Consider the following 16,763-nt stretch of genomic DNA (forward strand, 5'->3'; position numbering starts at 1 on the left):
TAGGGATGGGAAGGGACAAGTTTCAAGAACATAGGGAATTGGAAGGAAACAGTGATCATTAATTCCAACCTCACTTTACAGCTGAGGAAACTGAGACCCAGAAAGTGGAAGTCACTTGCTCATAGTCACCTAGGTATTAAGAGGATTGGTCAGTGTTGAAAACACTGTCACTGCCAGATGTGTCTAGTTGTACACTGAGATCGAGTCTAGGCTGAAGTGGGGTGGAAATATCTGCTGTTTGCTTAGGGAGGGGGCCTCAGCTGAGACTGCTGAGGTCATACCTAGGTTCTGCCAGAGAACCCCAGATCCTAGGCCAGACACCTGAGAGGGATGGGACATTTGGCACACCCGCTTTTTGTATCTCTGGACTTTGGCTCCTTCAGACCCCAAAGTTTCCCCTTGAATCTTCTCTTCAGATTGCGTTTAGTTCTGTTCACTGCTTAACTTCTCTCAGTTCCATTTTCCTCTTCTATAAAGTGAAAGGGTTGAACAAGATGAATTCTAAGGTCCCTTCTAGCTCTAACATTCTGTGTTCTAGGGTCTCTTCTAGCTCCTAGATTTAATTTCATATAAAGGACCAAAAACCCAATTCAGTTCAATTTATTAAGCATCTACTATAGGAAGGCACTGTGTGAAGTACTTGGGATATAGATATGAATAAAACACAATACTTGTCCTCAGTGAGCTTACAGTTGGGGGGGGAGCAGGGGGGATGGGATTGAGACCTGAACACAGCTAACTCTGATTCCATAGAAAATGAGATACGTACATAGGAGAGGGAAGAGAGATTGGGGAGATGGGGTTCCCAGCATCGTGGTGGAGGCAAGGAAACCTAAGCTGGCCCTTGAAGGACAGGAAAGACTTCATCAAGAAGAAAGAAAACATAGCTGCAACAGGAGGGATTTAGGTTAATTGCAATGTGGACTACCCAGCCTCCAGGTTGTCAAGAGACATGTTAGAGTGGTAATCAAGGGAGGGGGTGGATTTATCTTCTGGGATGGCCTTCCCAGAAGATAAATCCACCCCCTCCCTTGATTACCTCTTAGGCTGGAAACCTGGGAATGGATGTAATGCTCTAACCCATCTGTTCTCAACACCCCCACCCCCAGAGACATCTAGGGTTACTAGAGACCCTTTCAGAGGGTCCACAAGGTCAAACCCATTTTCATAATACTACTAAGGCATTTTCATTTCTAATATTTTAAATATCAATAGATATAATCCACATAAACGAAAGCTCTTTGGGAGTTCCTCAGTAATTTTTAAGAGTGTAAAGGAGACTTTTTTTGAGACCACAAAGTTTGAGAACCGCTCCAGAGTTAGTCTCTAACCCTTTGGAACTATGGTGTACGATGGGAAGCAAGGAACACAGAAGCAGGTCATAGATTCAGAGAAGGTCAGAGTTGGAGGAAGCCTTAGAGTTGGAGTCTATTGGAGTCTGTTCCCTTCTTTTCATAGATGAGGAAACTGAGGTCCAGAGAGACCAAGGACCTGCCCAAGGCCACATGGTTAGTGACATAGCTGGAAGTGGGTCCCATATTTGACAGTTCATTCAAGCTTCTTTCCCCTCCCCCCAAAAAGATACTGTTGGACAGGTTCCAGTCACCCTTTTTCAAGGAGCTCTAACTTCCCCTCCCTCCCTTTTGGTCCCCAGGCTCTTTATGATTTGGGGGGACAGAGGGGCCCACAAAGAGATGATATGGTTTACAGCTGTCTTTGTGATGAGAGAGGGTGTGGGTCTTACCAGTAAAGGACAGGTGTCTCAGTCCCAGCTGGTGACTCTTGTCTCCTCCACCTGTCAGCTTCAGAGAGTGCAGAGAAGAGGAGGAGGGGAGGGGGAGGAGGGAGAAGAGAACAAGCTACCCCCTGCCCCATCTCCTTTGGATAGTGCTTTGGCCACATTCAATTCAATTCAAGCCTTTAATGGCTACCAACTATGGTCAGACACTTACTGGATGCCGAGGGTCCAGAGACAGAAAACAGATAGACCCAGTCCCCAAGGAGCTTGCTGGGTGGGATGCAACCGAGATCCAGATTAGAAAATACAAGGTACTAAAAAATTGTTTCCAGAAAGAGTCAGCACTAAGCACTGGCAGGATCAGGACAGGCTTGGAGTAGAGGGTATATTCCAGATGCGAGGGACCACATGGGGGTTTGTACCAGGAGCAGCTGCAGCAGGAAGAAGGTTGGCCCTGGGACAGAAGGGACTAGAGAAGGCTTGGGAGGCTAGATGAGGTGGCTGGAGGTGGGGGAACCATATGGGTCTCACCGCCTCATCTCACAGCTGAGGGTCCCCAAGAAAAAGGGTAGGAGAGAAATAGCCAGGTGAATGAGGAATAGATTTGTCTGCTGTACCCTTCCTCATCCCCTGCTCTTTCCCACCCTCCCTGCTTTTTTCTGTATCGTGGCACCCTTAGCTTCCCCCAGAGCAGCATGCTAATCCTATACAAACTGGCTTCCCAGCTGACCCTGGCAAGGTCCTGCTGGCCCTATCCCTGATCCCTGCCAGACTTAGTGTGTGGAACTGGACCCAGAGAGCTGTGTGCACAAGAACTGGGTTTGACCAGCAACTGGCCCTTTAAATCCTCCTTGACTCCCCACCAGGTCACCCTGTTTCTCTGGGAGGATTTGCTTCTTCCTGATTGGATTGGCCTCCTTTGCGCCCTTGCCATAATTTCATGTATATAGCCTGCTGCATATAATCCATACTCTTATAAATCCTCATCACTCCCCAGCCAAAAAAAATACCATTGGATCTCTCAACCAACAAGTGATGAACACTGTTAGGTGCTGGGGATTAAAAATTAAAACAAATAAATAAAAGAAACAGCCTCTGCCCTCAAGGAGTTTACATTTTATCTGGGGAGACAAAGTGTGCCCATCTCTGGGATTGTTTCCTCACCCTCACCATTCAGAGTCATTGTGGCCAGAGCCCTCTGCTTCTAGGCTACCTAGCCCCCAGCCAGACTGGGATCTCACTTGAATCTTCCAGGAGAGAAGGCACTCCAGCTACTACATAGTCCCTCCTGCTGTGCCCTGTAGTTCCCCATCATCACCTTCCGCCTTGGCCTGACCTTGCTAGTCATTCTCACCCTTGTCTGAGCCCAGGCCTCTGTCTGTGTCTGTCCTTCCCCATTCCTCTCCCCCCTCAACCTCTCCCTCTTCTCCTACTGTTCTGCTAGTGCTCTCTTCCTCTTCAGTTCAGTAAACATTTATTAAGCATCTACTGTGTGCAAGGTGCTTGGTATACACCATTGCTGCTTTCTAGCAGTCTGCAGAATGATTGTTGGGGGAAGACATATACACAAATAACTAGTAAGACAGAGCGGGGAGCGGCATGGACGAAGTGCAAGGGTGAGGACCAGGCAAAATGCTGTGAAAAATTCAGGGAGTGAGAAATCATTTTTATTCCGAGGATAGATGGGAGGTTGGGGCCCCTGCTGTCACTCATGAAGTCTTCCTGGGGGGAGTGGGCCTGGAAAAGAGGGAAGGAAAGATTTCAAGCAGAAGAGAAGGGGCAGGGTTGTTGGATGCTTTTCTACTGGTAGGGCAGGGTTGAGCCAAGGCACAGGAATAATTAGGGGAGATTTGGAATAGTCCAGTTTGGCTGTGATGTAGCATAACTAAAGAGAAGTGGTAGGAGATGAGCTTGGCTGGGTTGAACAGGGCTGTGATCGTCAAGCCAAGCAGTTTATTGGGGAGGCAATAGGGAGCCACTGAATATTTTTGAGCAGGGGGGTCACAAGGTCAGACATGCATTAGGAAGGTTATTCTGGAGCTGAATGAAGAATGGACCGAAGAGGAGAGAAGCTAGAGGTAGAAGATCTGGTAGGATGTTATCATAGTAGTCCAGGGGAGTGATGATGAGAAGCTATATAGTATTCTGATGATGGTAATCGTGAGATGGAGGGAATGGGTTTGAAACGCAGTGGAAGTAAAATTGGCAGAACTTGGCAACTGATAAGGTCTGTGGAGGAAGGGAGTCCTCTACCTTCCCCTCCTTCTCTCCTTCCCCTCCCTTTATTCCTGGGCTGGGCTGAGCCAAACCCTGACCCCTTCCCACACCAACGGCTCTCAGGCTTCTCCAGGCCCAGCTGGGACTTTCACTTCTGCCTTGGGACCCTAGAGGGAAGTCAAGCAGGGAGATGAGGGTAATGAGGCCAACTGTCCCAACGGACTGAGTTTTCTCAGAATGGGAGGAAATAGGCTGGCTTTACAGGCGGAGGGATGGAAGTGAGATGGGAGAAAGGACTTCCCGGGCCAGAGAAAAGGTCTCTAGAGGGCTGAGGCCCTGACTGCCCGTTCAGTGGGAAGGAGAGAATAGGACTGCAGTGGAGAAGTCTCCCAGGGAAGAGTGATTTGCCCTAAGCGATAGGTGGTGGGATTGGAACCTGATTTTTAAATCCAGTAAAGCTTACATCTAGAAATGCGATTGGGAGTCAGAGGCCTTGGGTTTGAATCTCAGCTCAGTTTCTTGCTACCTCTGTGACCTGAGCATCCATCATTTTCTGTATTGGTAAAAGGAGGTAGTGGGACTGGGTTTGGGGTGCCCAGAGTGTAGTCTGGGTGTCTGAGTCAGGGGCGCTGAACCACTTTCATACTAGTACTAATATGTTTTAATTTCTAATACAATAAATATTGATAGATATAGCTGATATCAACAACAGCTCTGGGAGGGGAGGTGGGGGGTGCTTCTAAATCATTTTTAAGACTAGAATAGTATTTTGAGACCAAAAAGATTGAAAGCTACTGCGTTAGGCGATCTCTAAGGGCTTTTTTTCTAGTCCTAAACCATATGGTATCTGGTTAGCTCTGACAAGGACCATTCATCTAGTTCAACTCTCTCATTTTAGATTTGAGTAAACTGAGGCAAAGAGAGGGGAAGTGATTTACTCAAAGTCATATTGCTTCTGATGTTGGAGATGAGGTGACATTCAAAGGGAGAACCCAAATTCACTTCTCTAGGGGACCCCAGAACCCAGATGAGTGAGGACCATGCAGATGAGTCATCAGCAGGGCTTCCTTTAAGCCAAATGGCACAGGGGGCCAGGGGGCCATAGACTTGGTGTCTAGTCCTGCCACCTACTTGCTGTCTGACCTTGGGGAAGCCACAGAACCACACAGGGCCACAGTTTCTTCCTGGGTGAAATGGGGGTTTGGACAAACTGGTGTCTAAGGGTCCTTCTGGTTCCAACTGTGTATGAAGCTGAGTTAAGGGCAGGAGGGCAGGCTTGGCAGTCTTGGGTTCAGAGGGCTCCCAGCTTTTCTGCCTGAGACCTTGTGCCAATTGTATTTTACCTCTGGGTCTCAGTTCCCTTATTTGTAAATGACAGGACTGGACTGTATGACCTCCAAGGTCCCATCCAACTCTAAATCTCTGATCCTCTAATCCCCTGAGCTCCATTCTGCTCCCAGCCTTTGGCCCTCCCCAGAGGCCCTTGGTCACCTTTGTATTCTTCTGCCTTTTTGCTCTTGGTTGGTGCCCTCCACACTAGGTTCTTCTGGCACCTCCACCCTTTTTCCCTGGGGCAGAGTGGTTCTTTTTATTGGCAATTCCCCATGCCCACTTTCCGACCTCCCAGCCTTGCAACAGTAAACATCTCTTCTCTTTACAATACAGGTGTCCTGGTGAGGAGAGGCCTGCATCTCCTCATCCTTCCACTGTTGAGCTTCCCCTTAGGAAGTTCCTTCTGGAATCTAATCTCCATCCCTCCTATTGCAATGTTGGCCCCACGTTATCCTCCAACTGTCATAGCTTCATGGCTACTGCTCCCTGAGCCTCCCCCAGCCCCTATACAGCCTGGAAATCCCCAATCAGATTTCTCTTCTCTGAGACTTCATCTTTCCCCCTCTTCCCCTCCCCTTCTCAGAAATATAGAGGCAGAACTGTAGAATATCTGAACTAGAAAGGATTTCAGAGATTGGTCCAATCCATTCATTTTCTAGATAAAGCAACATGTAGAGTCTTTCTCAACAGTGGTCTCCCAATGCTGGGGGCCTCAGGTTCTTGCAACCTGGCCTCTTTGGCTATGAGGGCCCATAATAGCAGCAGAAGGGATAGAGGTTAGAGAAGAGGAAGGATGAAGTTGTCCAGCTCCCAGCTCCAGAAGTGGAAGGGGAGAGAGAGAGAGAGAGAGAGAGAGAGAAAGAGAGAGAAAGAGACAGAGAGTTTGTGTGTGTGTGTGTGTGTGTGTGTGTGTGTGTGTGTGTGTGATGTTCCACTCCTATTTGGTAGAATACCGGGGAACTCCTGGGCTCAGAGTCTGGGGGATGGTTGCAATGACCCTTCTCTCCCTCTTCCCCAGGAATCGAATTTCAGACCAAGTGGGAGAGGGGGTGGGGCTAGCTGATATGTGGGTGGGAAGCCACCATGAGTGTCTGTCAGTCCAAGTACTCCCTGTCCCCTCCCCCAGCTCCCTGCCCCATCCTTCTCACATCTGTTCCTGTCCCTTAAGCCACAGTAGTGGTGACTCCCCAGAACCCCGTACTCCCTCTGGCTTTGTCCCCCAGACGCCTGGGACCCTCGACTCCAGCCCAGGCCTCCCCTGGAGCTAGCTTCCCTCACCCTGCCCTCCCTCCTGGGGCCTCCTTGGTGAGTTAAAATTAGCCCAGCCTGGGGCATAAAAATAGCCCTGGGCTGCCTGAGAGCGGCCAGGAAGGCCTGGGGGCCCTGATTGGGGGTGGGGGTGGGAACCTCCAGCTCTTTGAGCCCTTGGAGGCTAGTGGGAAAGTGGTCAGTACCTTCCTGAATCCCCATTTTAGGGGGGAGGCTGATAATTAGGGGTGGAGGAGTCTGGCCTCACTAACAAGAAGAGCCCTTGAGGAGAGAAGTGGGGCTGGGAGGCTCAAGGTGTCCTGGCCCCCTGCTCTTAGAAGTTTAATCTGGAGCCTTCCAGCTAGAAGCAGTCCCCCCCCCCTTCGTCCCCCCCCCCCTTCCCTCCTTCCCAGCCGGGCTGCAAGTTCAATGACTGTCCTCACCTTCTAGCTGAGAGACTAGTGTGGGTCTGAATCACTTCCCAAATGTCTACAACACTTCTACTCCCTCCCCTTCTTTCCCCCCAAGGACACAAGCCCTGATTTCTGGGAGGCTGGGATGTTTTTCCTGTGATGGCTCTCTTTGCCTTCACCTCCATTCTGCCCTTCCCCACCACTGTAGTAAAGCCTTGGGAGGGGGAGGAAGACTTGGGGAAATGGTTCCCTGATGGTAAGAGTCAGCTGCCCCTCCCCCTGCCAAGTATCTCTCCTCCTCACCCTTCATGGCTCTGTAGCGGTTGTGACTGGTGTGGGGTACCGGACTCAGAGTCATTGAATTCCTTGTGCCTTCCAAGTATTTGTTGGAAGAGGGAGAACCCTTTGGGGTCCCAGGAGATAGAGGGGCAGAGATAAGGTTTAGGGGGAGAGATGGGAGTTGGGGGAACCGAATGACAAGGATAGTTATATTGCTGGGTGTGCATTGAGAGAATAAGAATCCTGTAGAGAAGACAGTTAGAAAACAAATTAACATGCTCATTGCCCAAAACCGGACTTCTTTTAGCCAGTCAACAAATGTTTGTTCATCCCTTTGGACCGATCAGACTCATTTAGTTTTTCTGCTGGACTCGGGACTGAGAATGAGACTGGGAAGAGAGGGCTCTTAGGCCCCAGAAGAGAAGCTGGGGTGACATCCTCTGTTAGGGAGAGATGGACTTGTGGTCTCTAGAAGAAGTTGGTGGGGGATGGGAACGGTGACACAAGATCGTACATTTAAGAGCTGGAAGAGCCTTAAAGGCCATCCAGTCCAACCCTGTCATCTTACAAATGAAGACATCGAGAATTTAAGAGACTCTCCCAAGGTCACACAGGTAGTAAATTGGAGAACTGGGATTTGAACCCAGGTCCTCCGACTCCCAATCCAGGGCGCTTTCCACTGTACTACCGTGCCATACCAATTGTATCTTGTCAGTCTGTCTAAGCATGTGGGTTGGTCTCTGTCTTTGTCTTCCTCTGTGTTTCTGTATTTGCTTCTCTCTGTCCTTGTAGCTTGCCTTCTTTCTCTGTCTCCATGTTTCACTCTGCTTCTCAGCTCCTTTAAAAGATGAGGGCTCTCCCTAAGCCATGCCCCCCCTTTCCTTGTTAGCTGCTAACGAGGCCCAGCCTGGCAGTGGGGGTGACAGGTGGATCTGACTGTGATTCTCTCTCCCCTCCCTCCTTACTTCATGCCCTGCAGCCCAGCCAAGGGGAATAGGCAGGCAGGAGAGGGGGTAATAGACTCTACCTCCTCTTGTGATGGGACTCAGGCTTAGAGAGAGCAGTCACCCCTTCTCTTTATCCCAGAGGGTTGGGTCTGAGTCCCTTTGCTGGGGGACTTTGAGTCACTCAGCCTGTGACTCAATTCCACTTCTCCTCCCTTCTGCCCTAGAATTGGGAGGGAGGATGCTCCTCCCCTCCTGAGCCCAGGATGGGTTGCTATCACTTAGCCCTGGGAGCTCCTGAGGCTTGGAGAAAAGCCACCTCTCTACACAACACGAGGTGCTTTGAGATCTCATCACTTAATTCAGCAAACATTCATTAACACCTACTATGCACAAGTCAGGGGATGTGGATACACTCTGGGGTGCAGAGATAGCCAATTAATTTCTGCCATCTGCAATTTCAGGAAGAGATGGGAGTTAGCCAGGAGAGAGAACTCCCTAGTTTCCCTAATCTTTCTGAAGAGATGGGGGGCGGGGTGGGAGAGAAGAAATCCAACCTGTGGTCTGACTATCCTGCCTCAGCCTCGAGGAGCTCATCCAACTATGGGGGAAGCTTTGGCCGGCAGAGCTGTCTCTGTCTACCTCCCTTTTCTCCTCCCCCCTCCCCCCGCAGGAACCAAGATATCATCAGTGATCATTCTGAAAGTGGAGGTTTGAATATTGCTTAGGTACCAAGAGGTGTTAAACTGGGGTGGGGAGGGGGGGGGCTGTTTCTCCTTATCACACCATCTGCCTGGAACCCCTCCCTCCAAGACCTTTTGAACAAGATTTGCACATTCTTCCCATCCCTCAAAAAAAAAAAAACCCACCCCAACACTGGCCGTGCTTGAGTTGAGGCAGAACCAAGGTTACCTCCTTGTCACTGTCTCAACTTCTACCTGTGTCTGTGTCTCTCTGGGTCTTCTAGATTTTAGTCTTAGCTCAGTGACTGACTGGCTGTGTAATCTTGAGCAAGTCACCCGACATCTCTGGCCTTTACTTTACCCAGCTGTAAAATGGGGTGGGGGATTGACAAGACAATTTCAAAGGTCCCTTTTCACACTGACATTCCTGTTCATTCCCCCAGGTCCACCTTTTGAGAGCCCTTCCAGCTTTAACATTCTGTGAATTTCACTGGACAGTCTCTTGTGGCTGGTGGCCTCTGGGCTTGATCTGAGGGTCATCTCTGGGGATTATACCAAGTTTCCCCTTTTCCCTTCACTACTTCTCATTGACCAGTGTCCCAGGGCAATCTTTCAATCTACCCTCTGACCTTCTGCTAATTAACATCAGCCTTTCTGCCCTGTAAACAGGTTGTGCCTTGTGCTTTTGCCCAGTCCCATGTAAAATTTCTTCCAAGTCTTCTTTTTCTTGGCACTGCCCCCCCCCCGCCCCGAAAAAAACCCCACTGGTGCCCTCCCTCCCCAGGAGTGAATGAATCAGCAGTTCACTCTGAGGCGTGACTCTTAGGTGGCATCGAGAGTCACAGCTGTGGCTGAGGAACCAGGGTCACAGCACAGAGAAGGGTGAGAGGAAGGAAGAGATCCTGGCAGGAAGGGGGAGGTGAAACTTGGCATGGACCTCCAATCTGTCCCTCCATCACCACCTTCCAAGCAGAGAGTGGGTGACCCAGTCAGGGAGAGCTCTGGATACCATGGGTTGGGGACCAGAGAGCCTGGGCTAGAGATGGAAGTGGGGGTGGTTGGTCTGGATGGGAAGGCTTCCTGGAGGAGGAGAATGGGAAGGCAGGGAAGAGAGGGGAGAGGGGTTCACATCTGGAGCTCATGTATGTCAGCCTCTGGCTTCTGGCAGTTGATTAGGTAATTAAACAGAGGGCTAATTAAGCAAGCACAGGTGTTCATTAAAGTCTCTCTAATTGGGTGGGAGGGGGCTTTGGAAAGACTGGCCTTACTGCAGAAGGGCTGTTTAGAACCCTTCTTTATCTCCTTCCCACCTCGAATTTTCAAGGTCCAGTTCTTCCTCAAATTTTCCCAGGCATCAACAAAATGTCCCGACCCTATGGCTGACGTTGGAGGTGCTGAAACAAGTGGGATTGAGGGTGAACTTCCCAGCAGGAGAGCAGGAAGCCACGTAACTGGTGCCTGATCAGAGTGGAGGGGAGGGTTGAAAGAAAAGTGCCCCCAGATATTCTTCTGCAACAGTTTGAATGGTCCCAGGAAGTAGGAAGGCCAGAGAGGTTAGACAGCAGAAAGGACTGCCCAGTATGTAGAGGCTGAAGGTTTTGAGGGGTGAAGAGCAGGGTCTATAAAGTACTTTGAGATCTAAGGGGTGGGGATGGGAACAAGTCACTTTAACCCTTTATTTTTAGTTATGTTTAGGTCTTTATTTCCCTATCTGGCCCCCACACCACCCCCATACCCCCCTTTCCTTTCCCAATGCTGATCCCTCACCCATCCCAGCTCCCCCTGACAGGAGGCGGGGGTGGGGGTTGGGGGGGTGGTGTTGCAGGAGACCAGCCAGGGAGCTGGTTGCCAGGCAGCCGTTACCATGGCAACCCCATCCTTTCTATCTCCATGTGCCAGGGGCTGCTCCTTAGATGGCTTTAGATCCCTATCCACCCTGGGAGCAGGGAGGAGAGAAGGGCCCTGGGGCCAGAGAAGAGAAGGCTGAGAGGGGATTCATTGGCCCACCAAAGGGAAATTCCCTAGGGTAGTGGGGGGAGCACCCATTCTGCAGTGGGAGGGATGAAGGTTAGACTTTAGGAGGGACTCACTTCAGGGAGTGTGGAAGGTTGAGATAGAATTGGTGAAGGGGCATGGGCTCTCTCTGCATCTCCTGTGGATGGAGGTTAGACTTTAGGAGGGACTCACTTCGGAGAGTGCAGAAGGTCGAGATAAGAGAATCGGTGAAGGGGCATGGGCTCTCTCTGCATCTGCTGTGGATGGAGGTTAGACTACTGGGAACAATTTCTAAGGCAGTAGGATAGTGGAAAGAAGACAGTGGGAGAGCAGAAAGGGTGCCCAGTTTTGTCTTCTGAATACTTGATTGGAATCTGTGAGTAAGCCACTTCACCTCACTGAGCCTCAGTTTCTCCATATGCAAAATGAGAGCAGTAGTATCTGCACTCCCCACCTTACAGGATTATTGTGGGGAAAGAGCTTTTGTAAACCTTAAAGCGCTTTTGAAATGTAAGTCATTAACACTCGAGTGGGCTGGTGTGTGTATGATAATTACATTTACTCATCTCTTCCTATGGTTCTGGGGGCCTCAGTGAGTGAGAGAGTCTCACTTAAGGCAGTTGCTCTTGGATCCATCCCCTCCTCCATCTGATGAACTCCTTTATACCAAGTTCCAAGTTCCTAGCCCTCTAGGCCCTGTATACCTAAGAGATTATTACATTCAAAAAATTTTGCATTTCTACTACCCTGATTCTAGGCTTAGAGGCTTTGGAGTTGACTGAGCTGTGGACCCAAGAGACCTGGATTTGAATCTCCCCTCAGACATTTGCTACCTGTGAGACCTTGGGCAAGTCACATCTCATGGAACTTCACTTTCCTTATTTGTAAAGTGAGGCCCTTTCAGCTCTAAATTTGCGATCCCGTGACTTGTACTAGCCATCACCTGGTGTTACTGGGAGGAAAGCATTTGGCCAATTTTAAAATGCTACACAGATGCTAATTGCTTATATGATAATCATCATTATCCTCAGTATCCTGATGTCCAGCCCCATGGTTACCTCACAGACACTGATTTGGAAGGGAGCCCAAAGGCCTTTGAGTTCAACATGTACCCTTCCAGGTATCCCCTTGACATCTGCTCAATATGTGTTCATCTAGTCTTTGCTCGGACACCCCCAGTGATGTGGAGCTCTCATTTTACTCCACTTTTGAATAGCTTTGTTGGGAGATTTTTCCTTCTAGTAAACTCAAATCTGCCTCTGAGGAACTTCTACCCATTTCTTTTAGTTCTGCCTCCCTTGGGGCCAAGGAGAACATATTTAGTTTTTCTTTTAAAAGGCAACCCTCCAGATATTTGATGACAGATGTCATATTCCCCTAAGTCTTCTCTTCTCCAGGCTAAACACTCCCAGTTCCTGCAACTGGCATGGTTGCCGGTCCTTCTGGAGAGGGGATCACCACCATCTTGGATTGGGTTCAGAAGATGGTTAGGGCTCAAGCATGGATCCCTATCTACCCTTTCAAATGATCTGAGGAACTCTGACTTGAGCAGATGTGGTCAGGGATAATCCTGGGGGGGGTCATAAAGTGCCCCTAGAGGTCATGTAGATGAACCACTCTATTGTATAGATGAGAAAACTTAGGTCCCAAGAAAGGAAATGACTTTTCCAAGGTCATCCGGGTAATAAGTTACAGATGTAAGATTCTAGCCCAGGTTATGGGACTCAGATTTCAGCGCTCCTTTTTCCCTCTTTGACACCATCATGATAGAGGAGAGGATGGGAGAAGAGGATAAAACAGTGGTAGTGGCTGGGGTGTGGTTGGGAGGTTGCTCTGGTTGCTGTAGTTGTAGGTTATAGCACAGTGAAGGGGGAGGGGCTGGAAGCTGAGATCCAAGAAACGTAGACTTGACAAGGGATGTGCTGCTACTACTTCAGAAGAGGGATTCTCGGGGGGGACAGTTCCCTGGGCTGTAGTGGAAGGACCCCCCAACCTGTAGGGGTGATTTCCCTGGGAGCCGAAACACTGGAATGAGGGAGGAGGGGTTGTGGAGGAGGAGATGGTATCGGCAGCAGAGAGGCAGATGGGGCTGAAAGCCAAGACACTGGTCCTAATAACAGCCCCAGACACCACCCCACAGCTCAGCCACCCCAGCCAGCGTCTCCTGACTCACCCAACCTTGAGACACTGTCTTAGTAAACTGCTTCTTGAGAGCAGAGACTGTTTTTTGCCTTTCTTGGTATCCCGGGTGCTTAGCACAGTGCCTGGCACATAGTAGGGACTTAGTGAATGTCTGTTGTCTTGTCCCTTCTCTGCGCTGCAGTTCTTTGGAGTATGTAGAGGTGGGGCCCTAGAAGAGCTGACCCTGTAACAGAAAAGGTGGTGATTACACCACAGGAGGGACTTTTAGAGTAGGTAGTGGGGGCTGTGCTGTTTCCCAAGGAGAAGGCCCTAGTGGTGTAGCCTGGGGGAGGCAAGCGTAGATAATACTGACCTTAGCCAGACTCACTCCATGGCCTCTGCTCCATTGAATCCCTCTCTACCCCTAGTGGCCAGGAGTCAAACCTTAGCTCTTTGCATCTGTTTGAGGGCTAGGGTAGCTGAGTCAGAAGTGGAGTGAGATGCCGGAGCAAAAAGACACATTAACTGTTTGAAGCCTGGAGGCGAGGGAGGTTACCCTGTTTACAACCCAATCAGTCTATGTACATCTGTGCTTATAACCTCCTCTCAGTTGTGGGCAAGTTTGTTCCCCATGACTATAGGTGTTTGAACAGAGGTTTTTGAAGGACTGTCTTTTGTGAGGGGGGAGGAGGCATGGTGGCAGGGGGTTTAGCCTTGTTTGGCTTGGCCTCAGGGACAGCCAGGAACATAAGTATATGATTGTTGCCAAAAGGTCCCCAACAGAGCTGTTCACCAATGGAATGAATGAGCTGAGTGGGTAAGGTAGGGAGCTGCCCGTCACTGGTAGTGTTTTGGTGGAGGCTGGGTGACTACTTGTTGGGGTTGTAGGGATGATTTCCTGTCACTTAGCTGCTTGGCCTGACCCCCTGATGTTTCTTCCAGCTCTGAGAGTCTGAGATCCCAAGCTTTGGTTCTAGACCTGGGATCCATTCAATGATAGCCTTTGTGTGACCTAGAGCACATCAGTGGCCAAGAGCTGCTGTAGTATGGGCTCAGGGTTCTAAGCAATTGTCCTGGGAAAGAAGCGAAGCCTGGTAATGCTGGGATGTCGTAGATCAGATTCATGAGCAGGATTCACGGAGCAGTCTAGAGTATTGGAAGGAGTGCCAACCATGGAATCAGGAGAGCCCTGGGTTTGAATCTCTACTCAGTCGGCCGCTCATCTTGCTATGTAAATGTCAGCTGCAGTTATTACCGTTGTGGCCGTTATTTAAGTAGCTCCAAGTTCCCTCCACCTCGGATCCTGTGACTCTCTGTAAAACTGTCCGGAGAAGCACTGGGCCAGGAAATTTTCAAGCAGAGTAGAGGGATTTAAGCCTCTTTTCCTATTGAGCATTTACTGCATGTAAGAAGTAGTTTTGTTGCATAATTGCAAGCTAGGCTGGCTGTTCGCTCCCAGCCCTGGCCCCATTGTTCTCTTCTCCATCCTTCTGCCTGCCCAGGTGGCTGTGCTGGAACTGCCCTTGAGGACCATGAACTAATCTCCTGCTGGGACGAGCCTTTTCATGAGCACACTCTAACACCACCGCCGGTTGAGGACCCACCTCCCAGCAAGGCCTTCCCCTCCCCACCTCTCCCCAGGGTTGAGGATCTCTGGAGAAGATGGGGCGGAAAAAGATCCAGATTCAGCGGATCACAGATGAGCGGAACCGGCAGGTGAGGGCCCGAGTGGGGTAGAGGGAGAGGGGGAGGTTGGGACCAGGCCATTGACAGCACTGGGGAAAGGTGCGGTGGAAAGCGGGGGGGGGGGGGGGTGTCATTTGGGGTGGGGTTACCTAGAGAAGATGCATTTGGTCACTATCTCCCTTCATTCTAAATCCTAGGATACTCTGGGTTTCCAGGTTCTCCCCCGCTCCTACCCCCAAGCTTTCACGTAGGAGTAAGCCAGAGTATTGTGGCCACATGGGAAAAGGCTGGCTTGGGAGGGTAGGTTGGCCCACTCCAAAACCTGCCCTTCCCCTTACTAATCACTTAGGTCCCGTTCCTCCCTTTCTTTCCATCTGAACTAGTGGTCATTGGAATCATCGGATTTACACCTGGGAAGGGATTTTCTAAGTCATACCCATCAATTTTACAGATAAGGTGAGGCCATCAAAGGTGAAATGACCCAAGGTCACATAGGAAGTAAGCAGCAGAGCTGAGATTTGACCCCAGTCCTCTGACTCATATCATACTCTCTCCTTTGGGAAGCCTTCCCAGCCTGATTACCTGTTAGGGGAAAACAACCACAACAACAAAAACAACCCTACAGGTTTTAGTGCACTGGAGCTCCCTGGGAGCCCATAGTGTGACACAGTAGCCTATGTCACCAGGGCAATCTTAGGATCATAGAATCATAGATCTAGAGCTGGAAGAAACCCCTGAGGCCATCTCATTTTACAGGTGAGGAAACTGAGTCCTAAAGAGGTTAAGCATCAGAGACAGGCTTTGACCTTGGGGCCTCTTGCTCATGAGCCATTGTACCACAGTGCCTCCTTGAGCCGGAATAATACAAATCTGGTGTCCCAGACCAGGGAAGTGATGGTTCCATTGAACTTTGCCCTGCTCAGCCCACATCCAGATTCTTGTGTCCAGTTCTGGGTGCCACATTTTTGAAAGAACACAGATGAAGGAACAGGAAAGTGTAGCTTGGAAAAGAGTAGGTTTATTTGGGCAGCTGGGGAAATGTGCTGTTGTCTTCAAGTATTTAGAGGACTGTTAAGATTGAAAAGTCAAGTCCAACCCAACACCTAAGAAAAAAATAATTTCCTCTAAAACCATCCCAAAAAGAAGTCATCTGTTCTCCTCCTGAAGACCCCCTTTTCTTGGTGAGCCCGTCCTTCCATGTTTTCTCACTGTCTTCATTTCTGGGACCATATCCTCTGGAAAAGAGTTCTAGGAGTAGTTCTCCCTGGGCCAAGATGAATTAGGAGCAATGGGTAGAAGTTTCAGAGAGGCAGGTGTAGACTTAATGTAAGGAGAAATTTGCTGTAGGGCTGCTCCAAAATGGAATGAGTAGCCTCAAGAGATGGTAGGCTCCCCTTCCCTGGAGAATTTTAGGAGACTGGGTGACTGCTGATGGGGGACATTGCAAAGGAATTTCTGCTCAGGCTGAACTAACTTGCCTCTCAAGTCTTTTCCACTTTTGAGAGTCTCATTTTATTATTCTGTGACTCCATGAAAATATCCAACCCTGGGCCTTAAGCCTTGCTGCCCCCTCTGTTTCCTGGGGATTCCAGTGTACCTTTGCCTTCGGCCCCAGAGCTTCTGCCTTTATTCTTTTCTCCACCTGCATGGCTCTTTGAACTTCAACAAAGACACAAGCCTCTCCCACTCAGATCTCTCACCATCCTCTTAATTGGAGGCTCCATCTCGATTTGGCCTCTCATTTCTCTGTTTGGGGCAGTGTGGGACAGTGGAAAGAGTATAGGATTTGGAGTCAGGAGAGACCTGGTCCATGTAAGAGGTAGGTTTCCAACCAGGCCTCTCTTGGTTTTCTGGAGTCCAGGGCTAGCCCTGTGTCCACTATGAGGTACTGCCTCTCTCCCTGCATGCTGATATGGCCATTACTGCATTGCATTGCTAGACAGAGCTGTCCTAGAGAGGGAAAACAAGAAAAAGTACAGACAGTGCTCCCATTACTTTAACGTCAAAAGAAACCAAAGAGACCACAGGCCACTCCTAATTCACTTGTGCTGTAGGACGGACGCTTCGCTGCCTCTGTTCCTTGACCTTCATCGCTTCTTCACTTACT

General features: G+C 49.7%; 1 protein-coding gene across 8 annotated transcripts in view; it reads left to right on the top strand.

The window, feature by feature from the left end:
• MEF2D (myocyte enhancer factor 2D) overlaps positions 1-16,763 on the top strand; it is a 46,135-nt gene that overhangs the window by 8,069 nt on the left and 21,303 nt on the right. For all 8 annotated transcript variants that reach the window (XM_036754249.1, XM_036754255.1, XM_036754250.1 and 5 more), the window contains exon 2: positions 14,473-14,686. In XM_036754249.1, the coding sequence (XP_036610144.1) occupies positions 14,633-14,686 (54 nt within the window). In that variant the 5' untranslated portion in view covers positions 14,473-14,632. The remainder of the gene's footprint in view (positions 1-14,472; positions 14,687-16,763) is intronic.

The sequence above is a fragment of the Trichosurus vulpecula genome, chromosome 4 (genome assembly GCF_011100635.1).
Source record: "Trichosurus vulpecula isolate mTriVul1 chromosome 4, mTriVul1.pri, whole genome shotgun sequence".
NCBI lineage: Eukaryota > Metazoa > Chordata > Mammalia > Diprotodontia > Phalangeridae > Trichosurus > Trichosurus vulpecula.